At 44.9% G+C, this 25,052-nt stretch overlaps 1 protein-coding gene across 1 annotated transcript in view; it reads right to left on the bottom strand.

Annotated features, from left to right (window-relative positions):
• Nucleotides 1-24,253, bottom strand: part of LOC138372647 (collagen alpha-1(I) chain-like) — a 134,064-nt gene extending 109,811 nt beyond the window's left edge. The window contains exons 1-3 of the mRNA XM_069338145.1: nt 24,162-24,253; nt 23,648-23,801; nt 461-3,143 (exon numbers count right to left, since the gene is read on the bottom strand). Coding sequence (XP_069194246.1) covers nt 461-3,143; nt 23,648-23,801; nt 24,162-24,253 — 2,929 coding nt within the window. The remainder of the gene's footprint in view (nt 1-460; nt 3,144-23,647; nt 23,802-24,161) is intronic.
• Nucleotides 24,254-25,052: the final 799 nt, after the last annotated feature.

The raw sequence follows: 25,052 nt of genomic DNA, 5'->3' as shown, positions 1-25,052 counted from the left end.
ATCCACATCGTAGTGAGCGAGGAGAGTAGACTAGATGATAGAAGAAAAACAATAAAGAGAAAGAGAAACAGACAGACACAGATACCCAGTAAAGGTGCCCTGAGCTACACAAGGCGTTGAGCAAAACTGTTCTGAGCACAGAGGTAATTTTTATTCCATAACAATTGTAATTTTTTTTTTTTTTTTGAGATATATACAAGAGTTGTTACATTCTTGTACAGCCTCTAGTACGCGTAGAGTTTCGGGCAGGTCCCTGGAATACGATCCCCGCCGCGAAGAATCGTTTTTTCATCCAAGTACACATTTTACTGTTGCGTTAAACAGAGGCTACAGTTAAGGAATTGCGCCCAGTAAATCCTCCCCGGCCAGGATACGAACCCATGACATAGCGCTCGCGGAACGCTAGGCGAGTGTCTTACCACTACACCACGGAGACTTTCTTTGTGTCCTACGTACTTACCAGACGCCTCGGACGACAGGTCCTGTGAAGACCGCCGCCGCCGCCTCTCGGGGGCTGGTATCTGTACAGTGCCGGCAGGGGATGGAGTGCCGGCAGGGGATGGAGTGCCGGCAGGGGATGGAGTGCCGGCAAGGGATGGAGTGCCAGCAAGGGATGGAGTGCCGGCAAGGGATGGAGTGCCGGCAGGGGATGGAGTGCCAGCAAGGGATGGAGTGCTGGCAAGGGATGGAGTGCCGGCAGGGGATGGAGTGCCGGCAGGGGATGGAGTGCCGGCAAGGGATGGAGTGCCGGCAGGGGATGGAGTGCCGGCAAGGGATGGAGTGCCGGCAGGGGATGGAGTGCTGGCAGGGGATGGAGTGCCGGCAAGGGATGGAGTGCCGGCAGGGTATGGAGTGCCGGCAGGGGATGGAGTGCCGGCAAGGGATGGAGTGCCGGCAGGGGATGGAGTGCCGGCAAGGGATGGAGTGTCGGCAGGGGATGGAGTGCCGGCAAGGGATGGAGTGCCGGCAAGGGATGGAGTGCCGGCAAGGGATGGAGTGCCAGCAGGGGATGGAGTGCTGGCAAGGGATGGAGTGCCGGCAGGGTATGGAGTGCCGGCAGGGGATGGAGAGCTGGCAAGGGATGGAATGCCGGCAAGGGATGGAGTGCCGGCAGGGTATGGAGTGCCGGCAGGGGATGGAGTGCCGGCAAGGGATGGAATGCCGGCAAGGGATAGAGTGCCAGCAGGGGATGGAGCGCCGGCAAGGGATGGAGTGCTGGCAGGGTATGGAGTGCCGGCAGGGGATGGAGTGCTGGCATGGGATAGAGTGCCGGCAGGGGATGGAGTGCCGGCAGGGGATGGAGTGCCGGCAAGGGATGGAGTGCCGGCAGGGGATGGAGTGCCGGCAAGGGATGGAGTGCCGGCAAGGGATGGAGTGCCGGCAGGGGATGGAGTGCCGGCAAGGGATGGAGTGCCGGCAGGGGATGGAGTGCCGGCAAGGGATAGAGTGCCGGCAGGGGATGGAGTGCCGGCAAGGGATGGAGTCCCGGCAGGGGATGGAGTGCCGGCAAGGGATGGAATGCCGGCAGGGGATGGAGTGCTGGCAAGGGATAGAGTGCCGGCAGGGGATGGAGTGCCGGCAGGGGATGGAGTGCCGGCAGGGGATGGAGTGCCGGCAAGGGATGGAGTGCCGGCAAGGGATAGAGTGCCGGCAAGGGATGGAGTGCCGGCAGGGGATGGAGTGCCGGTAAGGGATGGAGTGCCGGCAAGGGATAGAGTGCCGGCAGGGGATGGAGTGCCGGCAGGGGATGGAGTGCTGGCAAGGGATGGAGTGCCGGCAAGGGATAGAGTGCCGGCAAGGGATGGAGTGCCGGCAGGGGATGGAGTGCCGGCAGGGGATGGAGTGCCGGCAGGGGATGGAGTGCCGGCAGGGGATGGAGTGCCGGCATCGGATGGAGTGCCGGTAAGGGATAGAGTGCCGGCAGGGGATGGAGTGCCGGCAAGGGATGGAGTGCCGGCAGGAGATGGAGTGCCGGCAAGGGATGAAGTGCCGGCAAGGGATGGATTGCCGGCATCGGATGGAGTGCCGGTAAGGGATGGAGTGCCAGCAGGGGATGGAGTGCCGGCAAGGGATAGAGTGCCGGCAAGGGATAGAGTGCCGGCAGGGAATGGAGTGCCGGCAAGGGATAGAGTGCCGGCAGGGGATGGAGTGCCGGCAGGGGATGGAGTGCCGGCAGGGGATGGAGTGCTGGCCAGGGATGGAGTGCCGGCAAGGGATAGAGTGCCGGCAAGGGATGGAGTGCCGGCAGGGGATGGAGTGCCGGCAGGGGATGGAGTGCCAGCAGGGGATGGAGTGCCGGCAGGGGATGGAGTGCCGGCATCGGATGGAGTGCCGGTAAGGGATAGAGTGCCGGCAGGGGATGGAGTGCCGGTAAGGGATGGAGTGCCGGCAAGGGATAGAGTGCCGGCAGGGGATGGAGTGCCGGTAAGGGATAGAGTGCCGGCAGGGGATGGAGTGCCGGCAAGGGATGGAGTGCCGGCAAGGGATGGAGTGCCGGCAGGAAATGGAGTGCCGGCAAGGGATGAAGTGCCGGCAAGGGATGGATTGCCGGCATCGGATGGAGTGCCGGCAGGGGATGGAGTGCCAGCAAGGGTTGGAGTGCCGGCAGGGGATGGAGTGCCGGCAGGGGATGGAGTGCCGGCAAGGGTTGGAGTGCCGGCAAGGGATGGAGTGCCGGCAGGGGATGGAGTGCCGGCAGGGGATGTAGTGCCAGCAGGGGATGGAGTGCCGGCAAGGGTTGGAGTGCCGGCAGGGGATGGAGTGCCGGCAAGGGTTGGAGTGCCGGCAGGGGATGGAGTGCCGGCAGGGGATGGAGTGCCGGCAGGGGATGTAGTGCCAGCAGGGGATGGAGTGCCGGCAAGGGTTGGAGTGCCGGCAGGGGATGGAGTGCTGGCAAGGGTTGGAGTGCCGGCAAGGGATGGAGTGCCGGCAGGGGATGGAGTGCCGGCAGGGGATGGAGTGCTGGCAAGGGTTGGAGTGCCGGCAAGGGATGGAGTGCCGGCAAGGGATGGAGTGCCGGCAAGGGTTGGAGTGCCGGCAAGGGTTGGAGTGCCGGCAGGGGATGGAGTGCCGGCAGGGGATGGAGTTCCGGCAAGGGTTGGAGTGCCGGCAAGGGATGGAGTGCCGGCAGGGGAAGGAGTGCCCTGTGAGATACAATACAGCTCCTAACGGTGTAAAGGAGTTTAGCCCCGAGGCAACTGCTCAATTAGAGAGCAATAATTGCCATTTTAGAACAGCCGCATCTCATCAAGGTTAAATTGTCCCGTTACGAGCCGGAGACTTTTGTGTGAAGGTTGGAGGTTATGTTCTCAAGTGTGTCTGGTGAACTAGTAGCGTTGGTGTTGTTGTTGTTTTGGGGAATGGTGGGAACCTTTTGGGGTATTGTTGTGGGGGCGTTGTGGTTGTGTGGTGGCGTTTTGGTTGTTATGGTGGCATTGTGGTTGTTGTCGTGGGGTTGTGGTTGTTATGGTGGCGTTTTGGTTGCTGTGGTGGCGGTTTGGTTGTTTTGGTGGCGTTGTGGTTGTTGTCGTGGGGTTGTGGTTGTTATGTTGGCGTTGTGGTTGTTATGGTGGCGTTGTGGTTGTTATGGTGGCGTTGTGGTTGTTTTGGTGGCGTTGTGGTTGTTATAGTGGCGTTGTGGTTGTTATGGTGGCGTTGTGGTTGTTCTGGTGGCGTTGTGGTTGTTGTGGTTGCTGTGGTGGCGTTGTGGTTGTCATAGTGGCGTTGTGGTTGTTATAGTGGCGTTGTGGTTGTTATAGTGGCGTTGTGGTTGTTATAGTGGCGTTGTGGTTGTTATAGTGGCGTTGTGGTTGTTGTGGTGGCGTTATGGTTGTTATAGTGGAATTGTGGTTGTTATAGTGGCGTTGTGGTTGTTATGGTGGCGTTGTGGTTGTGGTTGTTGTGGTGGCGTTATGGTTGTTATAGTGGCGTTGTTGTTGTTATGGTGGCGTTGTGGTTGTTATGGTGGCGTTGTGGTTGTTATGGTGGCGTTGTGGTTGTTATGGTGGCGTTGTGGTTGTTATGGTGGCTTTGTGGTTGTTATAGTGGCGTTGTGGTTGTTATAGTGGCGTTGTGGTTGTTATAGTGGCGTTGTGGTTGTTATGGTTGCGTTGTTTTGGCGTTTTGGATGTTATGGTGGCGTTGTGGTTGTTATAGTGGCGTTGTGGTTGTTATGGTGGCGTTGTGGTTGTGGTTGCGTTGTGGTTGTTATAGTGGAGGTGTGGTTGTTATGGTGGCGTTGTGGTTGTTGTGGTGGCGTTGTGGTTGTTATAGTGGAGTTGTGGTTGTTATGGTGGCGTTGTGGTTGTTTTGGTGGCGTTGTGGTTGTTACAGTGGAGTTGTGGTTGTTATGGTGGCGTTGTGGTTGTTATGGTGGCGTTGTGGTTGTGGTTGTTGTGGTGGCGTTGTGGTTGTTATGGTGGCATTGTTGTTGTTATAATGGCGTTGTGGTTGTTATAGTGGCGTTGTGGTTGTTATGGTGGCGTTGTGGTTGTTATGGTGGCGTTGTGGTTGTTATGGTGGCGTTGTGGTTGTTATGGTGGCGTTGTGGTTGTTATAGTGGCGTTGTGGTTGTTATAGTGGCGTTGTGGTTGTTATAGTGGCGTTGTGGTTGTTATAGTGGCGTTGTGGTTGTTATAGTGGCGTTGTGGTTGTTATGGTGGCTTTGTGGTTGTTATAGTGGCGTTGTGGTTGTTATAGTGGCGTTGTGGTTGTTATAGTGGCGTTGTGGTTGTTATAGTGGCGTTGTGGTTGTTATAGTGGCGTTGTGGTTGTTTTGGTGGCGTTGTGGTTGTTATAGTGGCGTTGTGGTTGTTATAGTGGCGTTGTGGTTGTTATGGTGGCGTTGTGGTTGTGGTTGTTGTGGTGGCGTTATGGTTGTTATAGTGGCGTTGTTGTTGTTATGGTGGCGTTGTGGTTGTTATGGTGGCGTTGTGGTTGTTATGGTGGCGTTGTGGTTGTTATGGTGGCGTTGTGGTTGTTATGGTGGCTTTGTGGTTGTTATAGTGGCGTTGTGGTTGTTATAGTGGCGTTGTGGTTGTTATAGTGGCGTTGTGGTTGTTATAGTGGCGTTGTGGTTGTTGTGGTGGCGTTGTGGTTGGTATAGTGGCGTTGTGGTTGTTGTGGTGGCGTTGTGGTTGTTATGGTGGCTTTGTGGTTGTTATAGTGGCGTTGTGGTTGTTATAGTGGCGTTGTGGTTGTTATAGTGGCGTTGTGGATGTTATTGTGGCGTTGTGGTTGTTATGGTGGCTTTGTGGTTGTTATAGTGGCGTTGTGGATGTTATTGTGGCGTTGTGGTTGTTATAGTGGCGTTGTGGATGTTATTGTGGCGTTGTGGTTGTTGTGGTGGCGTTGTGGTTGTTTTGGTGGCGTTGTGGTTGTTTTAGTGGCGTTGTGGTTGTTATAGTATCATTGTGGTTGTTATGGTGGCGTTGTGGTTGTTATGGTGGCGTTGTGGTTGTTGTGGTGGCGTTGTGGTTGTTATAGTATCATTGTGGTTGTTGTGGTGGCGTCGTGGTTGTTGGGATGGCGTTATGGTGGCGTTGTGGTTGTTGTGGTGTTGTACATCTAGGGGACAGGCTGCTTATACTAGCAGTGCTTGCATATTTTTGAAGCAGCATGTCGGCATAGTCTACAGGTGAATGGTGATCAAGTTGACGACTGCTAGGATGGGAAATCTTTTTAATTTTATTCCACATTTGGGATGCGGATGTTGCGTGATTGAAGCCTTGCAAAAACTGTTCCCAGTGCTGGTTATACACCTGTTCCTTTAGCTCGCTAAACTCTCGGCTGGCCTTAAGAAATATGTTGAGGGTGTCAGCTGTTTTATGTGTGTTATACTGCTCAGCTAGGAATAGAACTCTGTCATGCAGGGGTTTAAGGCGTGACTCAGTGCCTCTGACCTCTGTCCCTTCCTCACTGTTTTGGGTCTTGTGGATTTTACAATATTGTCATAAAAAGGGGTTACTTCAGTGACCAGGTCCTCATATAATGCATTGAGTGGTAAAACAGTAAGTGTTATACCATTCAGAACTGCGGAATATGAAATGAATGTATAAATTTTCAGGGATGTTGATTATTTTTTCAAAACTCAGGGATTTGACATTATTGATTGTGTATGAACTGAAATGGCAAAATGATCACTAACTAATTCGTGAACAATTGATCCTCCGACAACATTATCGATGAGACCGTGACCAATGACATAATCAAGCCTGCCAACCCTGAGGTGTGTGACGTGAGAGGAGTCAAAGTTGAATACGGACATGTTATTGTCTCTTAGATATTTCACAAAACCTTACCATTTCTATTTGTTTTGGTGTCACCCAAGCTAGTGTGTCTAGCATTAAAATCACCCATGACAATGGTGTGAGAGCTGCTGGTGATTTTTGGAAGAGAACGGACCACCATTTGATCGCGCCTTACATTTACAGTAACTAAATTAATAAAGTCAGTCGCTATAGCAATCTGAATTTGCTAATAACATGAGTCGTCACTTTTGTGCCTTTTAACATGTTTACATACTAGGTTACCTTTAACATACATCAAGATACCGACATCATGTAAACCAACATTTGAGAATGCTACATAAACTTAGAGTTTGGGTGGCATTTTATTTTTTGTGCTTGCAGTGTATGGTTCCTGCAAGCACAGTACATCAATGTTGTTGGCACCAGCGTACATCATTAGATCAAACAGCCTCCTACGCACGCTTCTCACATTCCACGTGAGAAACTTAAGAGTGATTTGGTCGTGGGTAATAATGTTCATGAACTTGACGAAGAGAAGTGTTTACAAGGTTCACAAGTTGCAAACTATTGCTTACAAGTCACAATTTTTCAGGGCCAGTAATGTCAAAGAGGTCTTTCTTCTGTTCCAAGGTCAGTTTGTTGCCTGTACCTTTCCTAGCATGTATAATCATTGCACGTTCTCATGATTCACAGAGGTACAAGAGGTATTGTTTGGAATGAGTTCTTGAGTGCATTTGCAAATTACAGTTAAGAAACACGGGTTTTCATTTATTACACTCGCCACAGCGGTACTTTCAGCACTAGAGGAGGGGTCAATATTTTCTCGAGACGTGTCAACACATACATCACTGGAAGACATTTCGCCAGATGTCTTGCAGACGTTCATTTCACACCTCGGGCTGGCGAGAGGATCGCTTGAACAGTCTCAGGTTGTCAATGTTGATCTTAGTATAAATGCAGTTGAGACCATTTTGAATGTTCGTGAGTGTTTCTTGGAGCTTATAGATCGTTATTTCCATTTTACTCACCTCCCTCTGTAGGCTGGTGTCAGGTTTTCCAGGTAGGTCAGGGATGGATACATAGTTGTTGGTGTCAGGAACGGTGGAGGGATCCTGGGTGGTAGGGTGGGCTGGTGTGTTGGTGGGATCATCCCGGGATGAGGGGTGGGCGGGTGTAGTGGTGGGCTGCCCCACTGTGCTGTGCGGGGAAGGACACTTCTCACAGTCCTTGTGCCAGGAGGTCACACTTTCCCGCAAGCACCTGGAACACTGGTATTTGGCGGTTGTGGATGTGTTTTTAACGGTCTCAAGGGCGTGGTCATTCACAGTTGACACGAGGTGAGAGATTTACAGTTGACATGAGGTGAGAGATTCACAGTTAACATGAGGTGAGAGATTCACAGTTAACATGAGGTGAGAGACTCACAGTTGACATGAGGTGAGAGACTCACAGTTGACATGAGGTGAGAGATTCACAGTTGACATGAGGTGAGAGACTCACAGTTGACATGAGGTGAGAGACTCACAGTTGACATGAGGTGAGAGATTCACAGTTGACATGAGGTGAGAGATTCACAGTAAACATGAGGTGAGAGATTTACAGTTGACATGAGGTGAGAGATTCACAGTTAATATGAGGTGAGAGATTCACAGTTGACATGACGTGAGAGACTCATAGTTGACATGAGGTGAGAGACTCACAGTTGACATGAGGTGAGAGACTCACAGTTGACATGAGGTGAGAGACTCATAGTTGACATGAGGTGTGAGACTCACAGTTAACACGAGGTGAGAGACTCACAGTTAACATGAGGATGTCGGAAAATCCGACACCATTTAATATATCATACAGATAATAGCTGTGTTGTATAAACAAGTTACCCATAGAAAACGTAACTTGTAGTGGAATTACCGTCTAAAGAAAACGGGATATCATCACCACATACTATTATAATTCACCAGCTATTTTGTTGGGAATTATTCTTAAATACATTAGTCTTTGGACTTTACCATCATAAAAACATCTTATATAAATTAACTTAATTATCAATATTAAAGTAGAGTAAATGTGACCCTTCTATCACTTTCTGAAATCTGGACAATGTAAGCCAGGCGTCAGTGGAGGAAGGAAAGCAGCCATTGTTGAGACTAGACCAGAGGCTCACACGGGAGCAAATTCGGCTCCTGTTAATTTTACTTGGACGAAGTGTTATGGAAACCAAAGGTACACCATTATCACACGCTGTCTACAAATTCAAGTTAAGTGTCTTTCCGAAACCCGTTTATCTATCATTAGTGGCCATTAATGTCAGGATATAGGGTGGGCCGGTTAGATCACGAAATCGCCTCAAACTAAAGGTAATTAAGCCAGGTCTTTATTGTTCCATGTATAGTGTTTTCTCTGATATAGCTTGTCATATATAGGTATCTGGCTTTACAGCTAGCGCCCTTTTGACAGGTCAAGACGAGGAAGCAAGACTTTGTGCACCAGTTACTGGGTGATGGAAGCTACCTCAAAGAGGATAATTTGGTGTCTACACCCTAGTTATACCTGGTGGACTAACCTGCTGTACTATAAGATAAGGAACCTTTTCAATGTATGTAGTTAATACTGTAGTTTGATTGGCTGCATATAAATTCATTTAATAAACCCCCCCTAATGTGTAGAGGATCGATTTGTGAGATTATGAGATTATTGCAGAAATACAGTCCACTTATCATTATACAAATTGCTATCGAAGTATATAAATTAACGTAAATATAAATTCATATAAATTAAATAAATATAAATCTCACAGGTCGGTACCCACATTATTTGGTCATCTTCGAACCGGATGACGGATTATTTGATCCTTTGAACCCACATTTGGTCATCTTAGTGCCGGATGAACCAGTTAACCAGTGGATTCATTAAATATACTAGTGCAGTGTTATTTAAACAAAGGCCAGCCAGTCAAAGACAGCGCCTCGTGGGTGCTCAGGAGCCCCCCTCAACTGAGTTCAGCTTCGTCAGCGGTTTCATGCACACCCACAGATATTTGGTGGCGTGTTATTTCGTGAAATGACAGCGCTAATATAGAAGCCAGCCAAATTAGTGGCTGTGTCCTCGCAAGATTGTTCACGGATTTTGTGGTGTTAAATTTCGCGAGAGATTATCTACGTATTTTGTGGACTTTATTTCGCGAGGTCACTAATAATATTTAATACTTCTTGATAATATTAGAAGTTTCATAGAGGCTATTATCAATAATTGTGTATATTATTTCTTCAAAATAGAGAATTATTTAATATATATTGCACTAGTGATCACAGTATAATATTTACTAATTGCCAACCCACAACAGGGTAGGATATGATTAGTTGAACTATTATTGCTCATCCTAGTCCCATTATTACCATAGTCAGTTGTACTATATTGATCAACCTAACACCATTAATGAATGGTCCAGACCCTATTTTGGGTGTAATTTTTATCAACTCGAGTTGAGTTGTGTATATATAATAATTTACTTATGATCATTACACCTTTGAGTGATTAATTAGTGTCTCTACCATCCTAGGGTGATATAGAAGAGCTAACCTAAAGGTACTTCCAGTGACACTGGTTTATCACTCAAATCATTAGTGTGTATGATTGTATATATATATAATGTGTATTAATTTTAAGAGCTAACCTCTAGTAGAGGTAGGATTATTGCCTAGTGAGTGCAGAATTTACCCTAGGCTACCATCAGTGCTTGTTCAGTATTATGAGCAGCCTAAGTACAAGTCCCACAAGGCTTTTCCAACTAGCCAGTATGGATAATGCAGGGAGAATGAAAAGAACCCTTGCAGGTCTTAAAGGCCACTTAACAAGACAGATCAAGAAATGTGAAGATTTGTCACAACAATCAACAGTTGATTATGCTGACCTGGAAAGCTATTATCAAGCAGCTGCAGGTAAATTTGAGCAAATTAAATGTCAAATAGCAACATATGTGGCTGAACTTGCCAACACTAATTTATCAGAAACAGAAATAGACGACATTATGGTTGATCTTACGAATTATGAAGATCACACTCAGGCCACGTTACAGCCTTAGGTCAAATTAATTGCCCAGAACAAGGCAACAGCAACAACAACAACAGTTGCATCTAATACGAGTCAAGCAGAAGCTCGACTCCCTCCAATTAATTTACCCACTTTCTCAGGAAAAGATGAGGAAGATTGGGACGAATTTTGGAACAAATTCGTTGACCTTGTAGACTCAAAACAATCTTTACCAAAGAGTAGTAAATTCTCTTATTTGCAAGGTCAATTATCAGGTGAGGCTAAAACAGTAGTATCCCATCTGAGATTAACTAATGACGGCTATGATCTGGCAGTAAAACTCCTCAAGGATAATTATGCTGATCCAGAAGTAAGAACATCACATTTAGTTCATGAGCTGTTGCATTTACCCCCACCGGAGGCTTCAGCTGATTCACTCCAAGTCTTCAAGCTGGAGGTAGAATCATTGATCAATGCCCTCAGCCTGACAGCAGATACAAACGGGGCTGAGTGGGTCTTGAAAATAATTGTCCAGGAGAAAATACCTAGGGACATATTGAGACAAATGAGTGCTCATTACAATAAAAGTATCTTATCCATGAATGAAATATCTGAAGGTTTAAAGTCAGTAGTTCATCAATTACGAACACATGACAAATTAAAACCACCAAGTAAACCCTCAGAAACCAATAATAGTAAACCACAGAGTACCAAAGGTACTCCAAATCAATCTAGACAATATAATTCAACACCAAAGTGGAACAGTGGCAGTGTGGGCGTATATGCAGTGGGACCCTCCAAGCCTATAGTTACTGTGTCACCCAAGAACGTGACACCAAAGGGTACTGGAAGCTATGGAACATGTTTGTTCTGCAATGAGAAACATTCAATGTACCACTGCTCTAATTATCCTGATAGTGACGCCCGTGTTGAGCGACTCAAAGATTTGCAACATTGCACGAGGTGCCTCAGGAAACATAACATCAAGGATTGTGATACCCAATTACACACCTGTAATAGGTGTAACAAAGGTCAGCACCATGCAGCATTGTGCAGAGACACCAAAACAACGTCTCCAAACCCCAAGGTGGAAGTTAGCATTCCCACCACAGTACAGTACTGCAAGGTGCAACAAACAAAGAGTGTCCAATCGGCAAAGTCTAAAGGTAATACGACTTTGCCTACTGCCCAAATTACCATCCTGAATAAGAGGGCCAAGGTCCATACCCGTGGGTTGTTTGACCAAGGATCCCAGAGAACATATATCACTAAAAAGTTGGCAGATGAACTACAATTAAGGCCTGTAGCCCAGATGCCATTCAACATCTCAGGGTTTGTAACAGATGCAGGACCTCAAGTCTACCAGGTGGTACAACCATCAGTACGTTTAGGCAGGTACGTCTGTAGAGTACAAGCCATTGTGGTGGACAAAATACCAGTAGACCTACAAGTTCAAGGTCTGAGAGCAACAGCCAAATTCCTGAGAAATAGAGGAATAAAATTGGCAGATAATATTAAGTCTGATCACCTCACCGACTTCGGTCTCCTTGTAGGGACAGACTATTGTCATCGATTCATCGGTAGCCCTACTAAATATCAGGGTATAACCATGTTAAACTCTGCAGGAGGTAAATTACTCTCAGGCCCAGTATCAAGCCTGAGGAGACCTATGCCTGCAGATAAACAATACCAATAGAAACTAAATTTGTCAGCTGATTATATTTCTCCAGTAGCATTATACTAATGAGATTACAGCTGACTATACCAACAGAGGTTGATGTTAGTATCATCATTTAAAGCTGAAGAAGAGTTCATGAGGCCTCAGTGGCAAATCAGTGAACAGTAGCCTAAAACAGCTACAAGTCACTGCGACCAATGTCACTGAACCCACTGCAGTCTCAGAACCATACTTTACTTTAATGATGAGCTATTCAATCTTCTGAATCAATTAACTAAATTAAACCCCAATAAATATGATGACTGATTTGATTCATTTATTATTTAATCAAGATGTATTCCATGGGCCTCAGTGTTTATATATCAGTGACCAGTTACCTGAAGTAACTTCAAGTTATATCTAATGTCACTGATCTCACTGCAGTCCCTGAATCATACTTGACTGTAGTACTTGATCACATTCAGTCTTCTGGGTTAAATAATATGTATAAGGCTTGAATATTAGCCTTTCAAGAGTTGACAGGGAAATGAAATCGCATTAGACTTCTAACCCCTGCAACTCTAGTACGGGACATCCGTCCTGTACGAACAGACACACAAATGTGTGATTACTAACTACTAACATCAAATTAATCAAATAATTCGAAGGAGGAGTATCGGTGTTCGTCTGTTCTAAATAGGACTTCGACCCGTGAGCAGCCCCCTGGGGAATTATGTCGGAAAATCCGACACCATTTAATATATCATACAGATAATAGCTGTGTTGTATAAACAAGTTACCCATAGAAAACGTAACTTGTAGTGGAATTACCGTCTAAAGAAAACGGGATATCATCACCACATACTATTATAATTCACCAGCTATTTTGCTGGGAATTATTCTTAAATACATTAGTCTTTGGACTTTACCATCATAAAAACATCTTATATAAATTAACTTAATTATCAATATTAAAGTAGAGTAAATGTGACCCTTCTATCACTTTCTGAAATCTGGACAATGTAAGCCAGGCGTCAGTGGAGGAAGGAAAGCAGCCATTGTTGAGACTAGACCAGAGGCTCACACGGGAGCAAATTCGGCTCCTGTTAATTTTACTTGGACGAAGTGTTATGGAAACCAAAGGTACACCATTATCACACGCTGTCTACAAATTCAAGTTAAGTGTCTTTCCGAAACCCGTTTATCTATCATTAGTGGCCATTAATGTCAGGATATAGGGTGGGCTGGTTAGATCACGAAATCGCCTCAAACTAAAGGTAATTAAGCCAGGTCTTTATTGTTCCATGTATAGTGTTTTCTCTGATATAGCTTGTCATATATAGGTATCTGGCTTTACAGCTAGCGCCCTTTTGATAGGTCAAGACGAGGAAGCAAGACTTTGTGCACCAGTTACTGGGTGATGGAAGCTACCTCAAAGAGGATAATTTGGTGTCTACACCCTAGTTATACCTGGTGGACTAACCTGCTGCACTATAAGATAAGGAACCTTTTCAATGTATGTAGTTAATACTGTAGTTTGATTGGCTGCATATAAATTCATTTAATAAACACCCCCTAATGTGTAGAGGATCGATTTGTGAGATTATTGCAGAAATACAGTCCACTTATCATTATACAAATTGCTATCGAAGTATATAAATTAACGTAAATATAAATTCATATAAATTAAATAAATATAAATCTCACAGGTCGGTTCCCACAGAGGAAGTGAGAGACTCACAGTTAACATGAGGAGGTGAGAGACTCACAGTTAACATGAGGAGGTGAGAGACTCACAGTTAACATGAGGAAGTGAGAGACTCACAGTTAACACGAGGTGAGAGACTCACAGTTAACATGAGGAGGTGAGAGGAGTCAGTCACAGAGTGGTGGAGATGGATGCTGTCAACTCCACACAAACTCAATTTGCAATTCCTGATATAAATCCATTTTTTTTCTCCCTGAAGGACTTCAGTTTTAATTAATTTGCCCTGTGGAATAAACTTTTAAATAAAATAAAATAAAATAAATGAGAGGTCCAAAATTCTAATTGAAAAGTTTTTAAGCATTAGATTCAAAATTAAACCAGTGTTAACGTTAGATTGTGTTACATTTCAATGGAGAGGTTCAATGTTCTGGGTAGATTTGTAAGGTCGTTACATGAATGTTATATGAGCCGTCGATGAACAAATGTTGTGTTATGATCTAGCACAACACTTGTACCCCCTATTAGACTGTTTTACAGAAACTTCTTTTCGACGGCTCATAAAACGGAGGAAAGTGATCTGAAAGACATTATTAATAGGAACGTTATCCCCACAGACACAAATCAGAAGATACAATTGACAATTTACTACAAAAACAAGAATACGACCAACCTACTCATGAAGAACTCTCCAGACACCAAACAGAACGCCTTGAAAGAAACCATCGTCTTCTATGCCTTCACATGCCCACTTGGGGACTGTCAGCCCCAAAAAAATCAGTATATAGGCAAGACAACAACGTCTCTTTTTAGGTGATTAACAATGCACAAACAACAGGGCTCCGTCAAGAAGCATATAATCTCCCCACACAACCAAACCATCACAAAAGAAATCTTAACAAACAACACAGAAATCATCGATAGATACAGCGATAGCAGGAGGCTCGACATCTGCGAGGCATCAAAAAGTCAACACCAGCAAAATTATTGTACAACTATATTCTACCCACTTCAAGACTCCAAACCGATATAGAAGCATCAAGAGGAAGTATGGGCCAATAGGCCCTCTGCAGTTACTTCCATTCTTATGCTCTCACATTCAATTAATTCCCACAGTTTCATATTCTGTCTTGTATTTGCCACAAGTTTGTTCACCAACCGACAAAAAAAAAAAAAACACAAGAAGTCTAGCTGGAACCACCCACTGGTAGAAAAAATAGCTGATGCCATGCTCAGTGTCGCAACATCAGACAAGGAGAAAGCCCGCCTCAGAGCAGTGCTTGCCCCCATGTAGGAGACTTCTTCCTGACCTCATCCAAAGCTGTTGCACCATATCACCTCACCTAAATGGGAGTATAAGTATGACGGATTAGTCGACTCTGTTTAGTGTTTATAGGTTACAGTTGTGTGTGTAAACTAAAGTCTTTGAAAATGTAATAAGTTATTACGAAAAGTGTTCAAGCATCGCGTCAGACTAGAAATAAAAATGAATTTTGGAAAATTGATTTTTCAATTACCATCGACAGTGAAATACATATATATATATATATATATATATATATATATATATATATATATATATATATATATATATATATATATATATATATATATATATATATTATATATATATATATATATATATATATATATATATATATATATATATATATATATATATATATATATATATATATATACACGAACAAGCCTGAATGGTCCCCATCACTATATGCAACTGAAAACTCACACCCCAGAAGTGACTCGAACCCATACTGCCAGGAGCAATGCAACTGGTATGTACAGGACACCTTAATCCACTCGACCATCACGACCGGACAAAAACTGATGGTAGCCGAGGCTATTTGTCCATCAGCCCACTGGCACTTGGATGGTAATCTTGGGCATAGTATTTTATCAAATCACCACATTCTTTGGGGCACACGTGAGGAACACAAATGCGTTCCTCACGTGTGCCCCAAAGAATGAGGTGATTTGTTAAAATGCTATGCCCAAGATTACCATCCGAGTGTCGGCGGGAAAGTGGTTCATATAGCTTTGGCTATCACTTCCTTATATCTGGTCGTGATGGTCAAGTGGATTAAGGTGTCCTGTACATACCAGTTGCATTGCTCCTGGCAGTATGGGTTCGAGTCACTTCTGGGGTGTGAGTTTTCAGTTGCATATAGTCCTGGGGACCATTCAGGCTTGTTCTCATATATATGTATATATATATATATATATATATATATATATATATATATATATATATATATATATATGTATATATATATATATATATATATATATATATATATATATATATATATATATATATATATATATATATATATAATGCACAGACTACCCTATTCCAGTAGCTGAAGTTTATAACTTTTTAGACACTCAAGCCACCAGGGGACTCGAACACTGGCCAACAAGGTGGCAGTTGCACGCTGTATCCACTACTTCATACTTCAAAGCATATATATAGGCATATGTATATCATATATATATATATATGATATACATATATAATATATATATATATATATATATATATATATATATATATATATATATATATATATATATATATATATATATATATATAGAGAGAGAGAGAGGGGTACCACCTCTGGTGTAATTATAAGGACCCACAGCCTCAGAGTAGGGAACACAGAGCATTCAGGGAAAAACTTGCCATTTAAATCTGGATGCGTAAGAGTTTTCGCTTCTCCTACCACCCCCCTTTTTTTATGGTGTACACTTTATTATGCAAGGTTATACAGTTCCATATCTGATTTTATACAAAAAATTAACATTAAGAAGACACAAAAAAAGTTCGCTTCCTAGAGGCTGTAGATTTCCTCGAACTCCTCCGACGCCGGGCAGGAACCGAGGATGCAGCGAGCATTCCCCCTCTGGATCGCGACACTGAGGCGCTGAAAGAGAAAACTTGCTGGTCTAGGGTCTGTTGTGGTGTCAATGAGCTTGGAACCAAGATCCTTAAGAAACCTTCTTGCACTCTCTTCCCATGGGCCTAGGGTCTCAGACCCTATTGGAACGAAGTTGTACCAATGATCTAATTGCCTGTATTTGGCTGACTTGTCTCTTTATCTGCGTGTCGCCGCGGCTCCTGCTGTGCCGGCAGAGAGGTTGATGTATGTGGTTGCCAGGGTGGATACACAAGTATAGTCCCATGCCAACTGTCTGCCACCCTTCCACGGACGCAGTGTGATTCCGTCTGGTCAGTCGGCAAAGCTAACAGAGTCCCGGTTCAGTAGGTTGCGGGGCTCTGTCTCCGCTGGACACTGAGCAGAGGCAAAGCTTCTTTTAATGATGTCATTGACTTCGTCGTGTCTAGTGTGCCAACCACCAGATTTTCCACAGTGCAGGCCATGCAATCCATATTCTTCAGCATCTGCCTCGCTACAAATACACATATGAACAGTGTGGATAGGGGCAGCAAGACGGAGAGCGACTGCAATACGGAGCTCCTGCGGATCAAGACGTGTGCCTGTCTCAGACATAGGGACTGCCAAAAGGAAGTCCCCTGCATGGGGAGCCTGCACAGCTGTGAGGCGTGCACGATCACTGGGGGTTGTTGCTGCCTCCAGCAAAGATGTGGCTTCTTTGTCTTCAATGGGACTGTCCCAACTGGATTGTTTCTTGCCTTTCGGCATGGTTGGTCTGAGTGCTGGGTCTGCCATGGCACCCCATTTCGTGTCGCATTCCGTGTAGTGGGGGTCCTGTATCCCCGCTACATCACTCAGGGTGTCAGGTAGAATTTCCTTAAACCAGGTCATCTGATGCTGAGGAGGATGACAGGAAGGCTTGGACAGCAATTTGGGTAGCAGTGCGGACACCCAAGCATTGAGCCTAACAGGAAGAGTGACTTGTTTCCACTGGCATTCGTTGAGGGAGAGGTTAACAACTTTTTCCAGCATGGTCTTCAGTAAGAGGTCATACTCTTCAAGCTTTCGGCTGTCGTAAGATGGGGTGCACCTCAGAAAGTAGGTTAGCCTCGGAAGGGATAGGCATTTGGTGAGGAGATAAAAAGCATCGTGGGCATCGATGTCACCTATTCTGTCTTCCATCCTCCTAAGGTCTGCGATTTTCTTGTCAAGGATCTCCTCAATGGCGTTAGACCCGAGGGGGGCTCCAAGGAGGGTGCTGTTCTCGGCCCTAATGACATGGGCTCCAGGCAAGGCAGACCTTATTCTATCTACGATGTCTGGGTTGGAAGAGACTACTTCACACTTGGAAGGGTTCAGGACAAGATATATATATATATATATATATATATATATATATATATATATATATATATATATATATATATATATATATATATATATATATATATATATATATATATATATATATATATATATATAACTGAAAACTCACACCCCAGAAGTGACTCGAACCCATACTCCCAGGAGCAACGCAACTGGTATGTACAAGACGCCTTAATCCACTTGACCATCACGACCGGACAAAATGAGGTGATAGCCGAGGCTATTTGAACCACCCCACCGCCGGCACTCGGATAGTAAATTCAAGCCATTCAGGCTTGTTCGCATATATATATATATATATATATATATATATATATATATATATATATATATATATATATACATATATATATATATATATATATATATATATATATATATATATATATATATATATATATATATATATGTATATATATATATATATATATATATATATATATATATATATATATATATATATATATATATATATATATATATATATATATATATATGTCGTACCTAGTAGCCAGAACGCACTTCTCAGCCTACTATGCAAGGCCCGATTTGCCTAATAAGCCAAGTTTTCCTGAATTATTATATTTTCTCGAATTTTTTTCTTATGAAATGATAAAGCTACCCATTTCATTTTGTATGAGGTCAATTTTATTTTTATTGTAGTTAAAATTAACGTAGATATTTGACCGAACCTAACCAACCCTACCTAACCTAACCTATCCTATCTTTATAGGTTAGGTTAAGTTAGGTAGCCGAACAAGTTAGGTTAGGTAGTCGAAAAAAATTAATTCATGAAAACTTGGCTTATTAGGCAAATCGTGCCTTGCATAGTAGGCTGAGAAGTGCGTTCTGGCTACTAGGTACGACATATATATATATATATATATATATATATATATATATATATATATATATATATATATATATATATATATATATATATATACAACTTTAGAACACTTTCCCACCAGGAGACTCGAACCCTAGCCAGCACAGAAGCCTTCCAGCAACTGGCATAACAGGTACGCCTTAACCCTCTCCACCACCCGCTCAGACCCTTAAAAGAGATGGTAATTTCGGAGTATTTAAATACCCCAAAGATCAACACCTCCCAAGAGCACCAGAGCAAGTGAGGGGTCATTTAGACGTTAATTTCATCAAGTCCCTGTTAATATGGGAAGATACAGTGTCTCTGCTTAAGGCACAACTCTCCTAAACACGAGAGTTAAGTATACAACTTTAGAACACTTTCCCACCAGGAGACTCGAACCCTAGCCAGCACAGAAGCCTTCCAGCAACTGGCATAACAGGTACGCCTTAACCCTCTCCACCACCCGCTCAGACCCTTAAAAGAGATGGTAATTTCGGAGTATTTAAATACCCCAAAGATCAACACCTCCCAAGAGCACCAGAGCAAGTGAGGGGTCATTTAGACGTTAATTTCATCAAGTCCCTGTTAATATGGGAAGACACAGTGTCTCTGCTTAAGGCACAACTCTCCTAAACACGAGAGTTAAGTATACAACTTTAGAACACTTTCCCACCAGGAGACTCGAACCCTAGCCAGCACAGAAGCCTTCCAGCAACTGGCATAACAGGTACGCCTTAACCCTCTCCACCACCCGCTCAGACCCTTAAAAGAGATGGTAATTTCGGAGTATTTAAATACCCCAAAGATCAACACCTCCCAAGAGCACCAGAGCAAGTGAGGGGTCATTTAGACGCTAATTTCATCAAGTCCCTGTTAATATGGGAAGACACAGTGTCTGTGCTTAAGGCACAACTCTCCTAAACACGAGAGTTAAGTATACAACTTTAGAACACTTTCCCACCAGGAGACTCGAACCCTAGCCAGCACAGAAGCCTTCCAGCAACTGGCATAACAGGTACGCCTTAACCCTCTCCACCACCCGCTCAGACCCTTAAAAGAGATGGTAATTTCGGAGTATTTAAATACCCCAAAGACCAACACCTCCCAAGAGCACCAGAGCAAGTGAGGGGTCATTTAGACCTTAATTTCATCAATTCCCTGTTAATATGGGAAGACACAGTGTCTCTGCTTAAGGCACAACTCTCCTTAACACGAGAGTTAAGTATACAACTTTAGAACACTTTCCCACCAGGAGACTCGAACCCTAGCCAGCACAGAAGCCTTCCAGCAACTGGCATAACAGGTACGCCTTAACCCTCTCCACCACCCGCTCAGACCCTTAAAAGTGATGGTAATTTCGGAGTATTTAAATACCCCAAAGATCAACACCTCCCAAGAGCACCAGAGCAAGTGAGGGGTCATTTAGACGTTAATTTCATCAAGTCCCTGTTAATATGGGAAGACACAGTGTCTCTGCTTAAGGCACAACTCTCCTAAACACGAGAGTTAAGTATACAACTTTAGAACACTTTCCCACCAGGAGACTCGAACCCTAGCCAGCACAGAAGCCTTCCAGCAACTGGCATAACAGGTACGCCTTAACCCTCTCCACCACCCGCTCAGACCCTTAAAAGAGATGGTAATTTCGGAGTATTTAAATACCCCAAAGATCAACACCTCCCAAGAGCACCAGAGCAAGTGAGGGGTCATTTAGACGTTAATTTCATCAAGTCCCTGTTAATATGGGAAGACACAGTGTCTCTGCTTAAGGCACAACTCTCCTAAACACGAGAGTTAAGTATACAACTTTAGAACACTTTCCCACCAGGAGACTCGAACCCTAGCCAGCACAGAAGCCTTCCAGCAACTGGCATAACAGGTACGCCTTAACCCTCTCCACCACCCGCTCAGACCCTTAAAAGAGATGGTAATTTCGGAGTATTTAAATACCCCAAAGATCAACACCTCCCAAGAGCACCAGAGCAAGTGAGGGGTCATTTAGACGTTAATTTCATCAAGTCCCTGTTAATATGGGAAGACACAGTGTCTCTGCTTAAGGCACAACTCTCCTAAACACGAGAGTTAAGTATACAACTTTAGAACACTTTCCCACCAGAAGACTCGAACCCTAGCCAGCACAGAAGCCTTCCAGCAACTGGCATAACAGGTACGCCTTAACCCTCTCCACCACCCGCTCAGACCCTTAAAAGAGATGGTAATTTCGGAGTATTTAAATACCCCAAAGATCAACACCTCCCAAGAGCACCAGAGCAAGTGAGGGGTCATTTAGACGTTAATTTCATCAAGTCCCTGTTAATATGGGAAGAGACAGTGTCTCTGCTTAAGGCACAACTCTCCTAGACACGAGAGATAAGTATACAACTTTAGAACACTTTCCCACTCTTTTCTTTTAAGGGTCATCTCTTTTAAGGGTCTGAGCGGGTGGTGGAGAGGGTTAAGGCGTACCTGTTATGCCAGTTGCTGGAAGGCTTCTGTGCTGGCTAGGGTTCGAGTCTCCTGGTGGGAAAGTGTTCTAAAGTTGTATACTTAACTCTCGTGTTTAGGAGAGTTGTGCCTTAAGCAGAGACACTGTGTCTTCCCATATTAACAGGGACTTGATGAAATTAACGTCTAAATGACCCCTCACTTGCTCTGGTGCTCTTGGGAGGTGTTGATCTTTGGGGTATTTAAATACTCCGAAATTACCATCTCTTTTAAGGGTCTGAGCGGGTGGTGGAGAGGGTTAAGGCGTACCTGTTATGCCAGTTGCTGGAAGGCTTCTGTGCTGGCTAGGGTTCGAGTCTCCTGGTGGGAAAGTGTTCTAAAGTTGTATACTTAACTCTCGTGTTTAGGAGAGTTGTGCCTTAAGCAGAGACACTGTGTCTTCCCATATTAACAGGGACTTGATGAAATTAACGTCTAAATGACCCCTCACTTGCTCTGGTGCTCTTGGGAGGTGTTGATCTTTGGGGTATTTAAATACTCCGAAATGACCATCTCTTTTAAGGGTCTGAGCGGGTGGTGGAGAGGGTTAAGGCGTACCTGTTATGCCAGTTGCTGGAAGGCTTCTGTGCTGGCTAGGGTTCGAGTCTCCTGGTGGGAAAGTGTTCTAAAGTTGTATACTTAACTCTCGTGTTTAGGAGAGTTGTGCCTTAAGCAGAGACACTGTGTCTTCCCATATTAACAGGGACTTGATGAAATTAACGTCTAAATGACCCCTCACTTGCTCTGGTGCTCTTGGGAGGTGTTGATCTTTGGGGTATTTAAATACTCCGAAATTACCATCACTTTTAAGGGTCTGAGCGGGTGGTGGAGAGGGTTAAGGCGTACCTGTTATGCCAGTTGCTGGAAGGCTTCTGTGCTGGCTAGGGTTCGAGTCTCCTGGTGGGAAAGTGTTCTAAAGTTGTATACTTAACTCTCGTGTTTAGGAGAGTTGTGCCTTAAGCAGAGACACTGTGTCTTCCCATATTAACAGGGGATTGATGAAATTAACGTCTAAATGACCCCTCACTTGCTCTGGTGCTCTTGGGAGGTGTTGATCTTTGGGGTATTTAAATACTCCAAAATTACCATCTCTTTTAAGGGTCTGAGCGGGTGGTGGAGAGGGTTAAGGCGTACCTGTTATGCCAGTTGCTGGAAGGCTTCTGTGCTGGCTAGGGTTCGAGTCTCCTGGTGGGAAAGTGTTCTAAAGTTGTATACTTAACTCTCGTGTTTAGGAGAGTTGTGCCATATATATATATATATATATATATATATATATATATATATATATATATATATATATATATATATATGTATATATATATATATATATATATATATATATATATATATATATATATATATATATACTCCCTTCCCTATATATATAGGGTAGGGAGTACCACCTCTGGCTGGAAGAAGGGGGATCCTTAGCCTTGGAGGAAACCACACATAACGCATTAGAGGGAATGTTTAGGACCCCTCCAATACTGTTTCTGTATGCTTTTCTCCTACCACCCCCTTCCCTTTGATTTTTTTGCTTTATTATGTATTTAAAGGTTACAATATATACATTGGTTGATACAAAGAGTGCTTAAAGGTTATGAATCTCTTGAAGCTCCTGTTCCTCTTGAAACAGGAACCGATGATGCAGCAGGCGTTTTCCCTCTGGATTGCCACATTGAGGCGCTGAAACAAAAAACTGGCAGCTCATGGGTCTCTGGTGACGTCAGTGAGCTTGGATCCCAATTCCTTGAGAAATCCCAAGGCACTCTTGCCCCAGGAGCCATACATCTCAGACGCTATGGGAACAAAAGTGTATCGACCTTCCAATCGCCTGTATTTGGCTTATTTTGCTATTTCCCTGTGGTTGGCCGCCCCACCTGCTTGATCAGCTCCGAGGTGTACATAGGTGTCAGCCAGGGTGGATACACATCTATAGTCCCACACCACCTGTCTACCCTCCTTCCAGGAGTATATGGTGATGCCATCAGGGCGAAGTGCGGGGAAATCCGGGTTCAGTGTGAATTGGGACACCAAGGTGGAGGGCCACTGCTACACGAAGGGTTTCTGGATCTAGACGCGTGCCCATAGCCGACATGGGTACTGCCAGGAGGAAGTATGGGGGCAAACATTGCTCTGAGATGGGCTTTCTCCTTGTCTGATGTTGCGGCACTGAGCATGGCATCAGCTATTTTTTCTACTAGTGGGTGGTTCCAGATGGACTGCTTGTGTTTTTTTGTCGGTTCTATGATGGGTGCTTGGGTTGCAAGAGTATCCCATTGATTTGAACATTCAATGAAAGCAGGATCCTGCTGAATCACTCAGAAATTCAAGTAGGATATCTCTTACGAGATCGTGTGATGCGTGGGAGGAGGAAAGGAAGGCTGGTAGAGCCATCTGGGAGGCTGTTCGGACACCAAGGCCACCGAGTCTAACAGGAAGGGTTGCTTGCTCCCACTGCGAGTCGTCCAATGGCAGGTTCAGGATTTTCACCAGCATGGACCTTAGAAGGGTGTCATACACATTTAATTTAGGGCTATTGTAGGATGGGAAACACCTCAGAAAGTAAGTCAACTTAGAGAGAGAGATAGGGATCTTGTGAGGAGGGAGAGCATCATGGGCATCGATCATGTCAATCCTGTCCAGCATTCTCCTTAGATCAGCGAATTTGGCATCCAGGACCTCCTCGATTGCTTGCGGGCCTATGGGGGCACCCAGGAGGGTGCAGTCACGTGGCTCGTCAATAAGAATGTCTGGAAGAGGATTTTTTATTTGGCCAGTGATGTCTAGGTTGCGGGAGACTATTTCGCACTTGGATGCATTGAGAATGAGGCCCAAGGCTGCTCCTTGCTCCTGGATTTACCTTATATCCTCCAAAATGGTTTCCAGGGTTCCGGCGAGAGTGCCATCATCCAGGTACCAGATGTTCAGCTCGTTTGTCAGACTATCAGTCATCTCTTTGATAGCTAAGCAGCAAAGGAGGGGGACAAGGGATCACCTTGTTGGACTCCTTCACTTGAGTCTATTTCATGCTCCCCAAAAAGTAGCTTAGAGTCCCCACTGTAGCACGATCGGATGAATGGGTAGAGGGGACGGAAATGGTTGTATACAGCCCTGATGAGAGTGTCTCTTCTGACTTGATTGAAAGCATTTTTAAAGGCAAGCTTTACTAGTACCTTCTCGGCCGGAAGATCAGCAATGTAAGCCCGCGCTGCAGCTTCACAGCCTAGGGGGATCCCAAACCCGAGCTGATTAGGTTTCAGCAAGGTTGCCGCTTCCTGACTGATAGATCTCACTGCAGCCTTAGCTACGAGGCGTCGGAGGGTGTTGCCAACGGCAATGGGCCTGATTTTCCTATCCTTCTTTAGAGCACAGAGTGCTGCTCCATAAAAGGGAGGCCTGATGTCCTCGGGGATGCCGCCAGCCAAACACATTTTGGAGACTCTGGTAAGTTCCACGAGAAGGTCCTTTGCGGCATCTCCAAGCACTGGGTTCAGCATTTGTTTGATGTGCTCTGGTCTTAGGCCTGTAAAGCCCCTTGCTGAACCTGTTGGGAAAGACATGGCTGCTTTGTACACCTCAGATTCTCGAACGGTCAAGGGTTCTATGCCCCAGTATTGTTTTCCTGGGGATCCCTGCTGCTGTCGGGGGCTCTGGGTGGGTGTTTGTCTTGTAGAGCCTATGCTGTTGTGGCGTTCCTGGGGGCAATGGTGTCATTGCTGGTTATGATTCTGATGGCACCTGTGGTATTGCC

The sequence above is a fragment of the Procambarus clarkii genome, chromosome 39, assembly GCF_040958095.1.
Source record: "Procambarus clarkii isolate CNS0578487 chromosome 39, FALCON_Pclarkii_2.0, whole genome shotgun sequence".
NCBI classification, from domain to species: Eukaryota; Metazoa; Arthropoda; class Malacostraca; order Decapoda; family Cambaridae; genus Procambarus; species Procambarus clarkii.
The sequence above is the reverse complement of the archived record's forward strand: the minus strand, read 5'-3'. Positions and strand labels throughout refer to the sequence as shown.